Here is an 18,784-nt window from a genome sequence, read left to right as displayed (position 1 = left end):
AAATAAGTTCCAATTGATAAGGTGTAGTACCGTGGGCGAAGTGTGCGAGCTTCATCCCCACCATCATGACCTCAGCCTCCGCCCCGGACCCACCGAAGACCGACACTTGCATATATAAGAAGCTCGAGCCATCCTCCTCCTGGCCAAGCAACCTCCTGCTTGTCAAACGTGCAACACTCCTCGCCACTCCAGTGTTTCAACCTTTGAGTTTTTTCTACTGCGCGTTATCACAGAAGAAGATGGCGCCCCGTCGGGTCATCTTGGTGGCCTTAGTGGCCCTCAGCTTCGCCTTCGCGGACTCGACCTTCTTCAGGAGGCGTCGCGATGCCGCCGCCCCTGTTTGTGAGTTCCTTTTCTTACACATTTACCATTTCTTGCAAGCACTGTACCGCAGGAGGAATATTATCAGGACCAAAAGTTCCTATAGATTCCGATCTTCTTTTTGAGAGACTTTTTTTCAACTCAACTTGATAACTATCGAGCCGATCGCACCACCGACTTGTTTACCACCAAGTAGTCAAATATTTTCTAGATGACTGGTTTTGGAATGCATTACTGCGCATTCTTTTACCTTGCGGCATCGAACTAATTGCACCGCTGCAGCAATAACTGTCGTCGTTCGGTTAATTTTGGATACCTGTCACAAATGGATGAAAAACAATTCTTAAAGTAAATGTAAAACTGACGCGTGTTTTTTTTCGTTTCAAAGTCACGATGTGTGTACCGCAAATATACTGGAAAGACTGCGTCCAGATGATCGAAGACTCCGGAAGACAGGGGATTCCCATCGCCTGCATAGCTGGCAGGGATCGCTATGATTGCATTGAAAAGGTTGGCAGAAAAGAGGCTGACATCGTCGCCGTCGATCCTGAGGATATGTACCTTGCAGGGAAGAACAGGATTGCGGCCGAAGCCGGGTACAACCTTGTTGAACAGGTAATACGATATACCTGACGATAATAAAACTATCATCCGTGCCAAAGTCGAGACGTTAAAATTACTTCTTATACGTCCGTCTAGCAATGGTGTTGAAGCGCAAATCTCGCACACATATTTTATTACAAATGATTATATTAAGCACGAACGCCAAGCCGAATCGCATGACCAGAATAATGAATTATTTTTAAACCTGATTCTCCGTGTGAAAAAGAAGAGAAAATAAAAGAATAATTCAATAATAATAAACTAAGTTTGTCTGCCGTACACGTAGATACATAAATAAAGTTTCCAGCCAAGCTGGCCAGGTACGCACATACACTGTAGTAGCTTACTGAAATTTTACGGACCGGTCCGCGTCGCAGGTGTAACGTGTTATAAAATATTATTCGACTCGTTTGCATTCCATCATATACGCGTAGGGCGTGGTCGACTATGTTTCACCGTTTTTTTCTTGTACGAACGACTTGCAGATCAGGACCAAAGAGGAGCCGGATGCGCCGTACAGGTACGAAGCCGTCGCAGTGATCCACAAGGACCAGGACATAAACTCCCCGCAAGGATTACGCGGGCTCAAGTCTTGCCATACTGGAATCGGACGCAACGTTGGATACAAGATACCGATAACGAAACTGACGGCTATGGGCCTCCTGACTAACCTCAGCGACCCGAGATTCTCCTCTAGGGAAAACGAACTTCGAGCCCTCAGCAACTTCTTCAGCGAAGGTTGTCTCGTCGGAAGCTGGTCCCCGGATCCAGCCATCAATCAACGTCTGAGTAAGCCGTGATTATGAAATATCTCACCGTTCTTAAGGTGGTTTGTAATTCGAAATCCTACAACTTCTGGGTAGTTTGATTACGAGATAGTTACAAACATCCAGAATTTATCATGTGTGAAGGTCGGCTCATAGGCTACAGTGAATTTTCTGAGAAGCAAAGAAAAATAATTACGATTGTGTCGAACAAGAGCTTGTACAGATGTCGATTTTTCATCTCAAGTCCAATGTTAATGCGGGAAAACTTGATGATCCTTAGACTTTGGCCCACCATTATACATATATCCATTTCCTTCTACAGAGGCGTCGTATTCCAACCTTTGCGCCCGCTGCAAAAATCCTCAGCTATGCGATTACCCCGACGAGTACTCCGGATACGAAGGAGCTTTGAAGTGCTTGGCCTTCGGGGGTGGACAGGTAGCCTGGACCAAGGTGATATTCGTTAAACGTTTCTTCGGCCTGCCCGTCGGCAACACGCCGGCAAAAACCGCGACCAAGAATCCAGCCGACTTCCGGTACTTCTGTCCCGACGGAAGCAAGGTGCCAATTGACGCTGAGACGAAACCCTGCGTATGGGCGGCAAGACCATGGCAAGGATACATGGTAAACGGTGGCGTATCCAACATCAAGGCCGTTCAAGATGTGAGTGATGTTCGCGCGTTGGTCGATCATGATTTAAGTTGCGGGGAGTTTGCCGATTCGATCCTACGAGCGATTGGAATTCTTTCAGGAAATAACCGGACTCGGAAGTCTCGGCGAGCAGAAGAATGCCAGCTGGTGGAAGGACCTCATGCTTTTGGATACCAAGACTCTTCCGGTTAAAACCGATCCCATTCAACCCCTCGAACACTTGAACAAGGCTAACTACACCGACGTCATTGAAAGGGACTTCGGCGGTCCGATGAAGAGTGCCAAATGGTGTGTTTGGTCCACGGAAGCTCTCGACAAGTGCAATGCCTTCGCCAGAGCAACGTTCTCCAGGTAATTAAAATGTGCTATTGCTGGAATTGAAGTTCATTTTACAGTAACTATACCATGATTAAGTTAAATTACTTTCGTTTATAGTCGATGTGCAATATATTAATTGGATTTTAATCTTGCAATTATACCTAGTATGCCGATTAGAAATTTGAGAATTCGTATTTGGTAATTGCCTGAGATATTTGCGTCATAATTTATGCCTCCCGACAGGGATGTGAGACCCAAGCTGGAATGTCTCCTTGAAAAGGACGTGGATACGTGTCTGAAGTCAGTTAAAGACGGCAAAGCCGACATAGTCTCAATCGATGGTGGTTTGGTGGACAAGGCAATGAAAGAGTACGACGCGAAACCTATAATTGCTGAAAAGTACGGCGAAGGTGCAACGAAAGAAAGTGAAAGACCGGCGGTTGCCGTCGTGAAGAAGACGAGCTCCATCAACAACTTGGGTATGGATATGTTTGATCATACCGTTGTTACGATACGTCTCAACAACGTGACATAGTCACGACAGTAATTTTTTCAAACTTTTTTAACGTTTAGTCGACCTGAAGGGCAAAAAATCCTGCCACAACGGCTACAAGGGCAGTTTTGCTGGATGGTCGGCTCCCGTTCACGCGCTGAAGGCAGCCAAGCAGATCACAAACCCTGACGATTTGGCGGAATTCTTTTCCGGAAGTTGCGCACCCGGAGCACCTCAGCAATCGAAACTCTGCTCGCAGTGTGCCGGAAACATCGCTTCCGGCTCCGACAAAATCATCCAAGAGACTAAGTGCAAGCCCATAGAAGCTGAAGCCTTCAACGGCGATCTGGGAGCACTGAGGTACGCCATTGCATATTACGGGTTTATCCACTTCGCGATTATTTCACTTTTTTGATATTCACTGGTCTCTTATTTACTTTACACAGGTGTCTCATTGCCGGAAACGGAGATGTCGCCTTCGTTTCTTACACGGCGCTGTTTCAACTTGGTGAGAATTTCGTTCGCTTCGAGGGTTTTTACCGCGGAACTTGAGTGTTTGCATACTCGCTCGAATCGATCATTTTTCATTTGATCTTTCAGATAAACTTGGCACGCCCGACCAAATTCCAAAGGGATCGGACTTCGAGCTCCTCTGTGCAAATGGTGGTCGCGCCCCGATTGAAGATGGTAAAAGGTGCAATCTCGGTGTCGAACCCCCGCGAGTCATCGTCATCTCTGGTAGTAGGAGTGAAAATGCTCGCCGTGAATTCATCCATGGAATTCTAGACGCTAGCTCTACCTACGCTGAAAGCCCTGAGCTCTTTTCACTTTTCGGAAACTGGGATGGCAAATCCAATCTCATTTTCAAGGTGATTTGATATTGGTCTTACAGACATCAGTGATCGGATATGTGAAAGAAAGAAGTCATTTCACTTCTTTTGAAATTCGGGTTTGAAAACCGATGTTTTTTCACATTCTACGGGGTTGGAGATTATTTCATACAATTTTTATTTACAGGACGATGCCATCGACCTGAAATCCGTTGACGACACCTGGGAATCGTGGGGCACCTGGGCAACGACTCAACAGGAATACAACATCGCCTCGTAAGGAATCGGCGCATAACAGAAGCTGGCCAAGGAATGAATATTTACAACTAATCGTATAAACGCATTAAGCTATAAGTGTTGTAACATAATATGTAAGCCGCCACTCGTATTGAAATTTTTATATGACTTATACGAATAAGATACCTTTATATATAATTTAAATATAAAACGTATCAGACTCGAAATTGTTGTCACTAAAATACATCTTGTGTGATCATCTGATCAGAGACTTCAGCATTCCCTTATTTATTACCGAAAAATTGCCGCTGTATTTGTATCGATACTTTTCATTTATTTAAACTTACCAAATGATTAGAATCCGATGCATGAGTTTCTGGTAGTGAGACATTATACACGCACTAATCAACTTATTCTATTTTTCTATAAGCATGAAAGCTAGCGAAAGTTCATATGTTACATAAATTAGATATCATAATACATCACGTTTTTTGTTCATGTATTGTTTTCATGGAACCGTTAACCGAAGATATATACTTCAGTCAACGATGCAGCTACATGTTTCAGTAGAACTGTGTTTAAACTAAGTCTCTTTCTTCTAAGTACATACATCATCACTCTTCTTAACTTTAAGTGGGTCTGAATCTTTCAAAATTTATTAATGTTTCAGTACACAATGCGAAATTGAAATCTCCCCCTCTAAGCTGGTATGCACGCCATTGGTCGATGATAATGTGCTGTGACGTGATTGGCTAACCGCCGAACCAGCTGTAGCGGCGTGAGTGAAGAAGCGGCCATTGTGCATGGCTCCCTCGTGCGTAAGGTTAGGCTGTGAATTAAGCAACGATTATAACGGATTACGAATTGTGATATCTATTGGTTGTGTGAGATCATTGAATATCTGTGAATAATTCATAATTAATCGATCGTCATATCTCCGCAACACGTATGGAAAAATCAAATTTACATGCATTTGCGTTCGATCACTGTACTTACCCGCCAAAGCCGGCACCAACACTACTGTAGGGTGAAACTATAAACAACGGTTTCTTAAGTGAGTAACAACAGCATTTGACCTATAAAGGTTTCTCAGTTGAACTAGTAAACGATTATACTTTAAAATAATTCAAAAGTCTTTTATTATTCTTGTCCGAGCTACCGTTCTGACGACACGCGACGAAGGTAACCTCAAACGTCAATTCCAAGTACTTGATTCCATTCGTTCAGCGGTCTAGATGAATTAATTTATTAATTTGAATAAATTATTATTATAACTGATCCACTTCTATTGTCTTCGTCTGAATTTATTAATCACCTCTGGTTCCTAATTCAATTGAACTTCTAATTTATTTCACGCACCAAATATTTTCTGAATAACAATCAATTGTCGCTTCGAGAATGTAAACGGTCTGCCTCTATTCCGGTTATATATCAAAATCACCTGTGTAGTTGCAATGCTCATGGATACATTGTTCAATACAAATTTAATTTATTTCAGATATAAACAATAGCAGCAATAACAGCACTTAATTGTATAACAATGGAGCCGCTGAAGATCCACCTGGATGCATTGGAGATGGCTGGAAAAATGCTCGACAAACACATCACAGCCGATAGCAATTTTCCGTCCCTAATAAATCTTATGCACTACAACGCACAAGGTGACTATAGCAAAGTAATAAGTACGCAGAAGACCTCATTATTAGTTATAGTAATAAACAAATAGTAATCGAAAATCACTTTATCTGTTTCCAGGTGGTCCAACAGTCAGTGGTCTTGACGATCATGATTATCCCAATTTGAGCGGCACTTCCATCAGCTTTTCAACCATTAATCAGATGAGAATGCATGGCAAAGTTCCGTTGCCATCTGAAGTGATGGAGCACTTCGGCCGTATCCTTCAAAAAATAACAATGAATATTTTATAGGCGTGGGATTTACAATTTCATAGGTTTTGACTTTCAATATGCCTGTTTCACCCTTAGTAAAAAATATAGATATGCAATGTCATTGTATGATGGGCTTATTCACCGATATCTCGAAGGCCTGGCTAACAATCGATAGTGATATTTATGTCTGGTCTTACGAAAATGGGTAAGAAAAATTTTTTATCAAGCTTATCTAGTTCATCCTATTTGACGCAAGTACAAAATTCCAGGGCTGACGTGGCTTATTTTGACGGGCTCAACGAGACAATAATAAGTGTTGGGTTGGTCAAACCGAAACCAGGAATATTTCAGAGTTATGTCAAATATTTATTGATTCTGACCACAACGATCGAAATATCTGTACTCGGTGTGACATTTTCGGATACCAATGATGGTAATTGTCGAACTTTTTTTCTTTCTTAAACACACTTCACATGTCAAATAGTTTACTCAACTTATCTACATTCTACTCCAGGAACACCGGGAGAAATGCAGCTTGTACCTGAGCCAATATTCATAGTCCCTACTGATGGAATAGCTATCACAACAATAGCTAATACCAATAGTGGTCGAATATTTCTTGGTGGCAGAAATGGCTCACTTTACGAGATATATTACCAGGTGACCGATAGACCATTCTTAGTGTGTAGCCATATGTTCTTCCATCTATTTTTCAATACTGCTTTATTCACATAGGCTGAGAGCTCATGGTTCGGTAAGCGTTGCAAAAAAATAAACCACTCCGAAGGTCCGCTATCCTTTTTGGTACCATCGTTTGTCACAGTTGCCTTGTCTGAAGAGGAAGCAATTGTTCAAATATCTGTTGACGATAGTAGAAACATTTTATACACCCTCGGTGATAAGGGTACCATAGCTGTCTGGGATATAGACAAAGGAAATGCATCAAAAATTACATCTGTATCGCAAGCTTCGCTGGTCCAAAATGCTGTCCATGTTGTAAAGTAAGATTCTTTACTTTTATAATTTTAAAAACCTTCGTGTCTATTACTCTTAAAGTTGGTGGATGCATCATTAAGTATTTCACGATATTATTCGACATTGCAGAACACTGGATAGCAACAATTTCCGACCTCTTGTCAGCATATCTGCCCTAGCGGAATCAGAATCCATCCATCTTAATTTAGTTGCCGTTGCAGCAACCGGGACGCGCTTTTATTTGACCTGCAGTTCAATTGCAAATCCGTCTAGTAGACCACATTGTCTCCAACTGATACACGTCAGACTTCCGCCAGGATATGCAGCTAATGCTCCCATTTCCAGACCAAGAAAAGTTCAAATGGCACACTATAGAAAAGGTGAATGAAATTTCCTGTGCCAGGTTAGATACCGCATTTTTATTCTTCATGTCACTATTATATTTCATATTCAGGCACCCTTCTTCTAATCTGCGGTGGAGATACAGAAACGGCATGGTGCTTGAGTAACGATGCTTACCCATTCACTAACTACTTGGCTGAAACGCAGAGTGTTTTGCCATTAGATAGCCCTGCTTGGGCCATGGCTGAGATCCCTGGAGAAACAGTTGTTCATATTGAGAAACAAACTAATCCACACGGAGATCCTCCTCTACTAGTCAGGCAGCACATGGAGGCACCTCGTAAATTCATATTTTTAACAGCACAGGTATTTCGCTCAATCTATTCCATGCACGCGTAAGTATAATAAATTTATGCAGTTTGATGCCGACTGTATTTTAAAAAACTGCTGTGCTTTTTACAGGGTGCTATAATACTGGTTCAAGTAAGACCTGTTGACATTCTCAGACAACTTTTACTGGAACAGCGCGGGCCAGACACCGAAGCTGTGCGAATGTACTTCCAAAATCAATCTGCTGAACAAGCGTGTGCTACATGCCTCATCCTAGCTACTCTTGAAAGTTCTCAAAATGCACAGGTATTGAAAGAAAACTGTCCATGCTTCTTAATGATCTGACAATGTCATCGAATTTCTGACTTAGTAGCATACTTTTAAATCAATGTGTTTCAGCTTTCCGACTGGGCAACGAGAGCCTTCTTTTTGTACGGTGCTCAGAAAATCCCAACGTTCCCCAGTGGCCTTGACTCTCATTACGGGTTCTCTAGTTTGCAAACTGGTATTTATGTTGAATATATTTTTTTTCGTGTAGTCATTTTTATCATTAATAATAAAATAATTTCATTTATTTTCCTTATTACATATAACATAGTCTCGTTACACTCAAATGCTTCATTTTTAATTTGAGTAATTATTCTCATACAAATATTAAGCATTGGACTTGAACATTCTTGTTTGACAGGTGATCTTCGCACATCGACACCTCGTGCTCAAGGATTTGATGCAAGATCTCCGATTCACAGACTACATTCACAAATGCGAACCAACCCAGATAAAGCACTTCAACAATTTTCAGGAAAACATGGCGGCCTATATCTTTATGTCGGAAGAATACTCCGTCCAATATGGAATGTTCGTTGCATTAAACTAGAAACTGTAAACAACAAGGTTCAGGTGAATATACTTTGGATCAAATCATTTCTGGATGTTGCACTGTGAACCGATTTTATATTTTGTCTTCCTATATTGGCTCACAACTAATATCTTTCAGATTCTTAGCACTATACCGTCAGCTGATATTGCATGGATTCAAGGTCATCTACAGGCATTAAGAGCTTTCTTAAATAAAAATACTAATATTTCTAAACAGTGAGTAGCCTTCTTTTCATTTTAAGAAATAACGGATTAACTATTTGTTACTAAGCAATACAAATTCATTGTCTTCAGGCACAATACCATCAGGAATTCATCTAACGGGTTTGAAAGTACCATGTCACCGCACATTCAAGAGCCTATCATAGAAGAACGTAATTCCCTTGATGCCCTTAAGGTATTTATTACACACGCCTGCGAAGTTCTAGGTTTGTGGAGGATACTGTGTGAAAATCAGCTCCATAACATTGTCAGCTGTCTGACAAAGGATCAAATAAACCAATTTACAACAGCGACATACAGAGACTTGATTTTAATCGGCCATGAAATATCCTCCCTGCTTATTATTCATCTGATTGATAGGTGGGTAATATGAAGAATCAAATTTACTTGCAAAACTTTAAATTAGTATTGGTGCTATTAATTTCAAATAAAAATATCACAAATTTTTTTTCATTCCAGCTACCTGGGAGACAATGCCTCAATTGATGCAGTCAGCTCCAAACTACGTGAGGTTTGCCCAAATCTCTACAGAAATGAAGATGCTGTCTGTTCTAAAGTGAGTGTCTGTCAACAATACTAAAAAAAAAATGCATTACTTTGAAAACTAAAGCAGCATAGATTGCTATTGCTTCAATTTTCTCATACATTCAATTAATCATACATGTTAATTAGCGAAACTGTAATTATTTTCAGGCGAACGAGATTATTTTAAAAGCAAAGAGCTGCACAAGTCCAGAAGAAAAAGACAGTTATTTGCAATCTGCTTTAAAGGTTAGTCAGATAACAAGAATTATATATGTCATTCGTTCGTTACATTGTGAATTCAGTTTCATTAAATAGTAGTTGGATAAATTAATCAAGAATTTTTGCAAACACTCCATTTAGAATTATTAGATTTTTCTTTTTCTTTGGAATACCAAATTTTTGTTAATTATTAACTATTCAAATTTTTTATGGTTTTCCATCAGCTTTGTAAGGAGGTAGCTCCCCACCTCAATTTAGGAGCAGTTTGCCAGCAGTTTGTCGCATGCCAATTTTACTTCGGTGTCCTTGAATTATGCCTCTGCTGTGCAGAGAGGGTCGATCCGAATAATGCTGCGCTACATTATTACAAAAACAATGAGCCAGCGGATGATCAAGAAGGGAACCTGGCATATGTAAAACGGTCATTACTTTATCAATCTTTACAATTTTGTTAACATAATTCTAAAATAATCTTGATTTATTATTATCTTTCATCACCATACATCCGCAGAATTGAGATTTACAAAGAATTTACCGCGATGTTAGATCATCTCTATAATCAAAGTATATCTAATCCATTAACGCCAACTGTACCGAGTAAACCTGGACCCCCACAACATAACAACTCAACAACATCAGTTCCGGCAAAAGAAGCGGTACCTATATTTCCAAATAATTATGAATTTAACCATTCTTTGTATATATATAAATTCATTTTTCCTCAATACACTCATACAGGACCACTATTTATGTTCCATTAACGACAACTGTTGGTTATATTTCACAGTTACACGAAATTATAGACGATGGACTAAATTCGCCGTGTGAAATACTACACACTTCAATTTATTCTTGGATGATAGATCGAGGATTACATGGTGAACTCGTAGCTCTTCCTGTAACTTCACTAGAAGCATATCTAATACGAGTTAACGCACCGGAACTTTTGTGGCAATATTATGAAAGAAATAAGAACCATGCTGCTGCAGCAAAAATCCTCGATGCCTTAGCGTCGAAAAGCGGGTATGTGTATATATGTAAATATTCATGGATATATTCCGATATATATACATACATGTGTGCGTGTGTAAACATTCAAACACATATTGACCAATTTAAGAGTCAATTTCTCATATTCTTACTCCATCATTTTTTCCAGGTTGGAAGTTTCTTTGGCACAGAGAGTCGAGTATCTTGCACGTGCTGTAGTGTGCATGCGTAGTGATCAAGTTGGTTACGCTCCTCATCTTGGAATTTTCCTTAGAGAGTTAGAAGACAAATTGGAAGTGGCCCGAATACAACAGCAGGTAAAATCCGTATTCTAACGGAAAAAAATTCTCAATACTGTTATTTACCATATTAATTGGGTTCGAAAAATCTTTCTGGAAAAGCATCAGTGTGCCCCTTACTGCTTGAAGATATTTACCTACTTAGCCTCTACATTCATTTTGACGTTTCAGATATTGGACACGATTTGCAGTTTGCAACAATCACCGAATTCACAAAATGTAAACTCTGTGCAATTCGATGAAATGCGATTAAATTTGTCTCTTCTCGACATAACACAGGTTTGTGACCATTCTCTGTTAATACAAAATCATGAAGATGATAATTTTTCAATAATGCATTTTTCCGACAGTTGTACGAAGAATATGCGGAACGTCTTCAATTATGGGAATGCAAACTTGCTATTATACATTGCTCTGGTCATCAAGATTCTATGTTAATACAAGGAATTTGGACCAATATAATTGAAAATGGTATTTTTAAAATTTTCTTCATTAACTAATTGACGATATAGCTCACTCGTATATATGTGTATCAATCACATAAAAATGTATTTTTCAGAATTGAAGAATGCTAATGCACCTTCTGCTGACGATAAAATGGCAATTCTGATGAGTAAAATAAAACTTCTTGGCCAAGAGTACTCAGGGACACCCCATTGTTTTCCAATTGGTATCCAACTTGAATTATTATTGAGTAACATGTAAAAAAAATTATACTGTCATCAAGTTGCCGTGTTTTTCATATCCACGTTATTTTAATTCTTTCCAGATTTTCTGATAAAGCAACTAGAATTACGAGCCTGCCGATTACGAGTCTCAAACAGCCATATAATAGCGGGCTTCTTACAGATGGGTGTTTCCATAGAAGATCTTCTGGACTTATATGATAAGTACGAATGGCTTTATATACATATATTTATACTTAGTGTAGCAGTAGTTCTCAAAATCTGAGACAAATTTTCTTGGCTTGAGCAAAAATAGCTGTCATAGACAAAATGTTCTTGTTTGAGTAAAATACAATCCCTTATAGTTGTATAAAATGCATATACGTATATCCTTGAACATGTCAAAAATTGGGCGCCTGCAACTATAAATTTTTTTTTTCCCTAAAGATTAGTTTGTAATGCTGTTCACAATTTTTCAGAATGATTGGAGGGAATGACCGTACTTGGCTAACCGAGGGAAACGAATTTCACCTAATCGAATCAACTGCCAATTTAGTGAATTATTTTGCAACAAACTCCAATATTACAAATACATTTACCAGGTAAGATACAAAGTTTATTAGTAATGTAGTTAGTCGAAGTTAATATCGTAAATTCACATATTCGTGTCGGTCTTCAAGTGACATAATCCGTGTTACAGTAAAACCAACGTATAATACTTCTCGTCTATGAACTATACTTAAATTGTGTCCGAACAACTTCAAATTTTAACCCATTTACAGGAGAAAAATTACGGCTAAATGCCAAGACGTGATTTCGAAGTGTTTAACTATGGTGTACGCTAAACCTAATACAGATGAATTAATAAGTAAACTTCGGTCGATACTGAGCGTGTTGGCTCGGATGTAACTCACAGTTTTTCTAACACCGCGTGATGGTTTGATGTTAGAACAAAAAAGGGTATCAAAATAAATCAACAAGACTTTACATTTTTAAAATAAATCCTTGGAGTACAACTTCAAAACATATCCTTTCCTATAATACGGTGCTAATAGATCTTTATTCCTTAATCCCGTTTAATTATTAAGAACGGTGTAATCAGGGATGGACGAAACTTTTTATATTTATAAAACATGTAAATATATTTGATGTAAAGTTCAATACACAGGTTCGATCAAAATTTGATTCTAGAATATCCGCTACATAAACTGCGGTTAAAGTACTCGTGAACATATCTGATACAAAATGGTGATGATAATTTCCAAGTATCACTATTAATGATAATTTCATTTTGGCAGTCGAAATAGAAAACAACATGCTTGGGTAATCCATACAAATGTTTTATGCTTAAAAAAAGTGGAGTGTTTGTCGTTATTTAATTTCAATTTAAAAGTTTGTGTCATAATTTGGACGATGTCGTGATACACTAGTCGTACTTTCGTAACCTGGGCTTCTGTTACTCCCACGTGAGGCATTGTAATAGTACCCATTCCATTCGGATCGCCAACTATCGTACAAATTATATCTTGAAGAATCATGGTATGGTCCGTCGACCATCATCTATAAATTTTCGTGAAATGTAGCCATTAGTGATCAATTGAAATTCGGATGTCAGCAGAAAAGAATAATTTGATAGTACCTTGTTAGACGTGGCATCAAAAGATTTGTCATTCCAATCTGCATCTATATCATACAAGTCCTCTTTAGGGTATTCCTTTGGATAATCCTTTGAGTAATCTTTTGGGTAATCGAGTGACCTGCGCCTTGGTGTTGTTTGATTTTTATGAATTATATTTTTCTCTATTTCTTCATCAAACATAGGCATTGTTGGCTTAATTTTAGCAACATTTCGACGATTTATCATCTGGAAAAATTAATCCTTGTCATTACTTTAACGAGTTCTTTTTTAACAAGTAGATGATAATATTTTGAAACTACTTACAACAAAAACACCGAATATTATTATAAATAGCAATCCTCCAACCCCGATCACGATAATAGCAATTGCCCACTGTGGTATAATTGTATTATCATTGGCCATCTGTGGTGGAAGGACTCGTTTTTGCACAACTAAAAAAATTAAAGGCCTTTCTCAGCATGACTTTTCGACACATAATGATTTATATCGTCATTTCAGCATTGATTCGATCTTACCAACAAAATCAGTTGATGCAGGATCAATAGTAAACTCTCCGAGAACTAATAAATTGTCAGATTCTGAGCTATTGTCATTGTTCGATGCATGTACATTTAAAGCATCGTGAAAGATTGTCTTCAACTCTTGTGTGTTAATTTTTGTTCCAATTTCACTCAGTTCCACGAAGTAATCAACCAGTATACTTCCTTGGCTAAAATAGATGAGTTTCAATATGGTTACTCACATTGCTTAATTCAAATGTTATGTCTGCTCCAAAGTCTCTATTTTTCTGGGTGATACAATTGAGAATCTTTACCTGAATGCATCTATTCTTATTTTCTTGTACCATTTCCTCAAAGTATTGGATTTAGTAAAAGCCAAATCTATCTGAAAATCGATAATGATGTTATTCATTTTTTGATATCTACTTATTTATACACAACTCCATATTAATTACAAGACAATATTTTTTCACTGTCTTGAGCGAAGCTAATTGCAAGTTACCTCATTTTCCACTTCAGCAGCAAGTTGTTTCCACTCTTTGGTATTACTATCCAGTAATTCAGGTATCCAAACTGTATGTCCAACAAGGCGAATAGTTCCAGCCACTTCGCATTCTTCCTCGCAAATACCAGGTGTAGTAGGTCGAGGCGTTGTTGTAGTCGTTGTAGTAGTCGTCGTAGTTGATGTCATGCTTGCTGCTACAGTACTGGACGTATTGTTAGAATCAGGAGTTGCTGTACGTGCTGCCTCGAGTAATTTTTCAATCGATATAGGAGTCGTCGAAGATGTAGGCCATCCTGTGAATTCCGTTGTTGCTCTGGAGCATTAAAAATTAACAATTTAAATTTACAGAAATATTGGAACCTCAGGTTTTCTTGCAATAGCATTGAATTATTCAACTATCAAGATACAATTAAACTCTGGTTTATCTCACCTGACTGGCCAGCCTTTATGAATAGCCGGTTTAAATCCACCAGGACCTTGTGCATGTACTGTTGATGGGGTTGTAATTCGATTTATCGGTTTTCTCCCTCCAGGCCGGCTGGGAAAAACTAATTTTATACCCGCAGTTTTTGTTGTTGACACAGTAGCTGGAGTCGTAGCATTTTCTAGTTCAGGTGGGTTTTTGACTGTTTCATCCTTACCGCTTGGTGCATTGGAGCCATTATTTTTTTTTTGATTGTATCCTGGTGGTAAAAGTGAAGAAAGATCCACCTTTGAAACCGCAAATAGGTCGTCTATAGGAGGACGCTTACTTTCGGACGTCGCGTTACTACCATCCTCGTCACTTGGTTTTGGCGGCTTGTATCCCGGTGGCAAAAGTGATGAAAGATCAACTGGCGATTTTTTAGCAGCATTATCTGCCAGTGACTGTTGACTCTTCTGATCAGATGCACCGTTTTGCTTGCTGTTATATCCCGGAGGTAAAAATGAAGAGATATCCACTTTAGCCTTTGCGAAAATATCATCGATGATCGACTTTTCTGTAGGCTCGTTTTTCACCTTCTCAATGTTATAACCAGGTGGCAAAAATGCAGCAATATCTTGTACAACTACACTCTTTATTCTGCCAGTATCCTCCTTACCCGCGTTACTGCTTGTCTTGTCAGCAGGCGGACGCAGTTGAGGAGGCTTTATTACAGCGCTTTTTGCAGTTGAAGTAAGGCTATTATTCAACTTGGTTTCATTACGATTGAACCTAGTGATTATTGGTTTAAGAGGTGGTCTCGAAGGCGCCACTGGTTTTCTGTTAGCATTGTATTGACGCGGTACAAATTTGCTGATTACAGGAACCCTCATTGTTGTAGTCCGACTTTTTTTTGCTTGTTCAGTTTCCGGTAAAACATCCAGTTGTAATGTGTTGCCTGAATTTCTGAAACCACCATTGAAAAATCCACTCGATAACTCAGATTGCACTCTGTCCAATTTATCGATAATACTTTCAGTAGATTCCAAGGGTCCTGGTACCTTATTGTTGCTGTTAACATTCTGCGCCACTTGCTCCACCTGTTCCACAACGGGGAAGGGCAAGAACCTGGCCCCAGAAATACTACGGCTTGTCTGTACCGATGCCAGAACTATAGAATTTTCAGTAGTTTGTGATCTGTCCATTTGTTTGGTATCCACAATTTCGGTCAACGAAGGTGGTGACGAAATTTGTTCAGTAGTTTGTGGCAAAGGAGTTACTGGAATGGATAATGTACCATTAACGACGCTTTTAGTTGTTACCACAGAAACAATCGCTTCTTCAATCAGTATTGATTTATCAGGAAGTTGACTTGCGGTATTCGAAGCTACTACGTAATGCTTGTTACTACTCTCCATAGAGGTGCCTTCATCGTCATCCATCTCTGCGTTATCGCTGAAGTTATTCCGATGCATTGTGTCGTATGTCAAATTGCCTGATATTGAGTAATCTGGTTCTTCTAAGTTAGCTCCCACCTTCAATTTGTCAGATTCAACATTACTGGAATTTGTTAGATGATGTACCAAGCCTGTATCATTATCGTCATCGTCGTAGTAATAGTAGGCATCATATTCTGCCAAATACTCCTCATCCTCATGTGATTCTCTAGAACTAATATTCAGATTGCTGGCTGTAGGAGGTTGGCCAACTACACCATCTATCGCTGCATTTCTTAGACTTGCTGGACGTAACATTGTTTTTAACTCAGAAGGATGATGGGGTTCTTCCTCATATTCGTCACTGTAGTTTTCTTCATCGTTATTAGAAGAGACTTCAGCGTGCATAATATTGTTCTCATCCAGGCGCAATGGCATCTTTGCACTATCATTCTGTGGTGTTGGGGACTCAAGTGCTTCGTCATTTTCTCTCTGGGCTACAGCCGATTGAAATATTTCAGATGAATTTCCCCACGTTCTTTGAGCATCTATAAGTAAGTTATACAATTACGAAAATAATTTATCCATACAGTTTAAAATTGAGAGAAACGCAGTGAGGGTGAAAGTAACATACGTAATTCAGTCGGCAATTTAATAACGCTGTGAGAAAGTTGAAAAAATGGATTTCCCAATAAATTGATCGACATTGCGATGCGCTCTATGAATTATTAATTGATTTAGAAGCATGTACTGAACGAAAACTGTTCAAATACGTCCTAATATAGTCGCCTTATAATAGTGACGTGCGACATACATAAATTTCGTTAATATGCAACACCTCACTTTAGACACCGTTACGGATTACTGCAATAATTCCATCCATTAATTACTCAATAATAATTCGAGCAGGTAACGCAACAAAAGCTACCAAGCTAATATCATTTTCGGAAATACGAAACGATTCTCTAACAACGGGTAACACGTTTTTTGTACATGATTATTATTTTGAATACCTAACATACCAGTGTAAAAGATATTGGCCAATTATCATTAAACAATTCGATGAAGGCCAACAGGTATAGATAGAAATGTAAAAAAAAAATTATCCAACACATTAATACATAAGTATAAAGTTACAAAACGCCAATTGAAATGATATTTATAATGTGATTTCGTTTTTATACGTATATATTCACCGTATTTTTGTTTAGAATCGCGCGCTTGTAATATACTTAAAATTCCAACGATTTACTTCCTTACACTTTGTGATGTGGTTACACAAACATTTTAACGAGGTTTTACAAATTGAGATGCACTATTATGTCACGATTTCATAACCAGACACTTTCAAAAAGCCAGATTTATTTTAAAAAATCACATTACGCACAAGATGTAAATGCGTGTCATCGAAATCGGTTGCGAACGATTACGATTACCAACTAATGTAATAATCAGGCAAGCCAAATTATCTTTAAAATGTACAGCGGGTTCATCTTTATTTTTACGTTATTGGTGTTGAGATAAATCGTATCATTTTTTTCGGAGTGAATATACACGCAATGGCAAAACCGTAAGTTTGGGATTTCTGAAAATTGAGGTCCAGTTTGCTCGGATCAGTCGCAGTTACTCATCATTGTCCCGACTATTAAATGACGTATGAAAAATTCCAAGCAACCTATTGGCAAGTATTTGACAATCCGACGCACGCGAAGGCCGCTCAACTCGGTCGAAGAAAATCGTTTTCTATCGGCGACGCAACGGCGTCGATCCACAAACATTTAATACCAGAGTGTCTCGCCTAGCTGAGTAATTTTAATATTTATCGAATTACAACACAACAAGAATGCGTTCATCATGGGGTATTTACCATTGAGCATACGCGGACTGTCGTAGCCCTGTCGATAGTCCGCATTTCCGTGTACTCGAGTACCCGAGTAAAACGACAAAAAGAACAGTGCCCATAATAGAAATCTGCAGCTAAAGGTGGTACCCGGATACACCGATGGACCCGTTGTTAACGCCTTCATTCTTCTCAGAAGTGCATATTATTACGATTTATTTACTTATATATTATATATTATCACGCAGGAGGTATACGCTGGTTCACCACTGTTTAATTTCGATAATTTATCACACCACGTACCGATCGAATCACTCGTCATTTTAGACGTCCGTAAAACATATTTCAGTACTAAACAGTAGAAAGCAAAATCCTACTTTCACTTGAGCACGCGTCCCGCGGGCTTGGCGATACTCACGCCGAGGCCGTCGAGCTGGAGGTAGAGGCAATCGGCGGAGGTAGAGGTAGAAACGAGGTAGGAGGTGGAACCTGGCCGCGAGTAAGAACTGCCTTATGCCGCCGATACGCCGTTCGGAGTTTCGAGCAAAGTAAAAGAAAAGGAGTAAAAAATGATATTGTCGTGTGTCACGGGGAGGCCCCTTCTTCGCATTCTCGCCCTGCCTCGAGGTCCCCGGCCTTCGTTTTCCGTACAAACCGGACGACATTCAAGAATCGCCACGACCTCACCCAGGCTCGCTCACCACGGCTTTTGTATCGATGAATAAAAATTGTACATCGAGGTATCCGCACCTCCTAGTTGAATCGAACGGGAAAAAATTTAACGTAACGAAACTGGTCCCAATGTAAACGCGTGTGCGCGTCTTCGTACACACAAGACGCGTTAATTATATCATTGTGGGATGAAAGAGAAGACTTTTATACACATTGAATTTAATAAATTTTCAC

General features: G+C 39.2%; 3 protein-coding genes across 4 annotated transcripts; 2 read left to right on the top strand and 1 right to left on the bottom strand.

Moving 5' to 3' along the window:
* Positions 1-50: 50 nt before the first annotated feature.
* LOC124222460 (transferrin 1) lies at positions 51-4,484 on the top strand. The gene is made up of 10 exons (XM_046633452.1): positions 51-342; positions 710-936; positions 1,410-1,713; positions 2,014-2,354; positions 2,443-2,693; positions 2,904-3,139; positions 3,234-3,513; positions 3,600-3,661; positions 3,754-4,022; positions 4,171-4,484. Exons 1-10 carry the CDS (start codon positions 66-68, stop codon positions 4,261-4,263), a joined length of 2,340 nt encoding a protein of 779 aa, XP_046489408.1. The 5' UTR covers positions 51-65; the 3' UTR covers positions 4,264-4,484.
* Positions 4,485-4,640: 156 nt separating this feature from the next.
* Positions 4,641-12,557, top strand: Nup154 (nuclear pore complex protein Nup154). 2 transcript variants are annotated; one of them, XM_046633442.2, is made up of 26 exons: positions 4,641-5,274; positions 5,719-5,881; positions 5,976-6,113; positions 6,218-6,314; positions 6,379-6,542; positions 6,624-6,769; positions 6,845-7,110; positions 7,214-7,464; positions 7,539-7,792; positions 7,889-8,062; positions 8,156-8,261; positions 8,445-8,656; positions 8,754-8,851; positions 8,930-9,217; positions 9,317-9,413; positions 9,551-9,628; positions 9,826-10,022; positions 10,113-10,257; positions 10,389-10,624; positions 10,761-10,908; positions 11,062-11,169; positions 11,241-11,361; positions 11,450-11,560; positions 11,660-11,780; positions 12,035-12,157; positions 12,338-12,557. In XM_046633442.2, exons 2-26 carry the CDS (start codon positions 5,761-5,763, stop codon positions 12,462-12,464), a joined length of 3,927 nt encoding a protein of 1,308 aa, XP_046489398.1. In that variant the 5' UTR covers positions 4,641-5,274; positions 5,719-5,760; the 3' UTR covers positions 12,465-12,557. The 2 variants fall into 2 exon arrangements, with proteins under 2 accessions (XP_046489398.1, XP_046489397.1); XM_046633441.2 differs by having other exon boundaries at positions 4,641-5,402.
* A 102-nt stretch (positions 12,558-12,659) lies between these two features.
* LOC124222458 (uncharacterized) lies at positions 12,660-18,334 on the bottom strand. Its single transcript, XM_046633448.2, has 8 exons — positions 17,906-18,334; positions 14,630-16,586; positions 14,197-14,512; positions 14,009-14,079; positions 13,710-13,903; positions 13,498-13,625; positions 13,195-13,419; positions 12,660-13,115 (listed from the first exon to the last, which is right to left on the bottom strand). The coding sequence occupies exons 1-8, from the start codon at positions 18,063-18,065 to the stop codon at positions 12,942-12,944; spliced, it is 3,225 nt and encodes a 1,074-aa protein (XP_046489404.1). The 5' UTR covers positions 18,066-18,334; the 3' UTR covers positions 12,660-12,941.
* Between the last annotated feature and the right edge of the window lie 450 nt (positions 18,335-18,784).

The sequence above is a fragment of the Neodiprion pinetum genome, chromosome 6, assembly GCF_021155775.2.
Source record: "Neodiprion pinetum isolate iyNeoPine1 chromosome 6, iyNeoPine1.2, whole genome shotgun sequence".
Lineage (NCBI taxonomy): Eukaryota > Metazoa > Arthropoda > Insecta > Hymenoptera > Diprionidae > Neodiprion > Neodiprion pinetum.
Note: the sequence above shows the minus strand (reverse complement) of the source record. Positions and strands in the feature narration are given on the sequence as shown.

What these genes read in the sequence shown, in the direction of transcription:
- LOC124222460 (XM_046633452.1), top strand. Translation starts at nt 66, where the DNA reads ATGACCTCAGCCTCCGCCCCGGACCCACCGAAGACCGACACTTGCATA. An exon ending in GGTACAACCTTGTTGAACAG is followed by an intron (nt 937 to 1,409) that starts GTAATACGATAT and finishes AACGACTTGCAG; the next exon opens with ATCAGGACCAAAGAGGAGCC. An exon ending in AGCCATCAATCAACGTCTGA is followed by an intron (nt 1,714 to 2,013) that starts GTAAGCCGTGAT and finishes TTCCTTCTACAG; the next exon opens with AGGCGTCGTATTCCAACCTT.
- Nup154 (XM_046633442.2), top strand. Translation starts at nt 5,761, where the DNA reads ATGGAGCCGCTGAAGATCCACCTGGATGCATTGGAGATGGCTGGAAAA. An exon ending in AAGATGCTGTCTGTTCTAAA is followed by an intron (nt 9,414 to 9,550) that starts GTGAGTGTCTGT and finishes AATTATTTTCAG; the next exon opens with GCGAACGAGATTATTTTAAA. An exon ending in ACCCCATTGTTTTCCAATTG is followed by an intron (nt 11,561 to 11,659) that starts GTATCCAACTTG and finishes AATTCTTTCCAG; the next exon opens with ATTTTCTGATAAAGCAACTA.
- LOC124222458 (XM_046633448.2), bottom strand. Translation starts at nt 18,065, where the DNA reads ATGAAGGCGTTAACAACGGGTCCATCGGTGTATCCGGGTACCACCTTT. An exon ending in CTGCTGAAGTGGAAAATGAG is followed by an intron (nt 14,080 to 14,196) that starts GTAACTTGCAAT and finishes ATCGATTTTCAG; the next exon opens with ATAGATTTGGCTTTTACTAA. An exon ending in TAATATTCGGTGTTTTTGTT is followed by an intron (nt 13,420 to 13,497) that starts GTAAGTAGTTTC and finishes TAATTTTTCCAG; the next exon opens with ATGATAAATCGTCGAAATGT.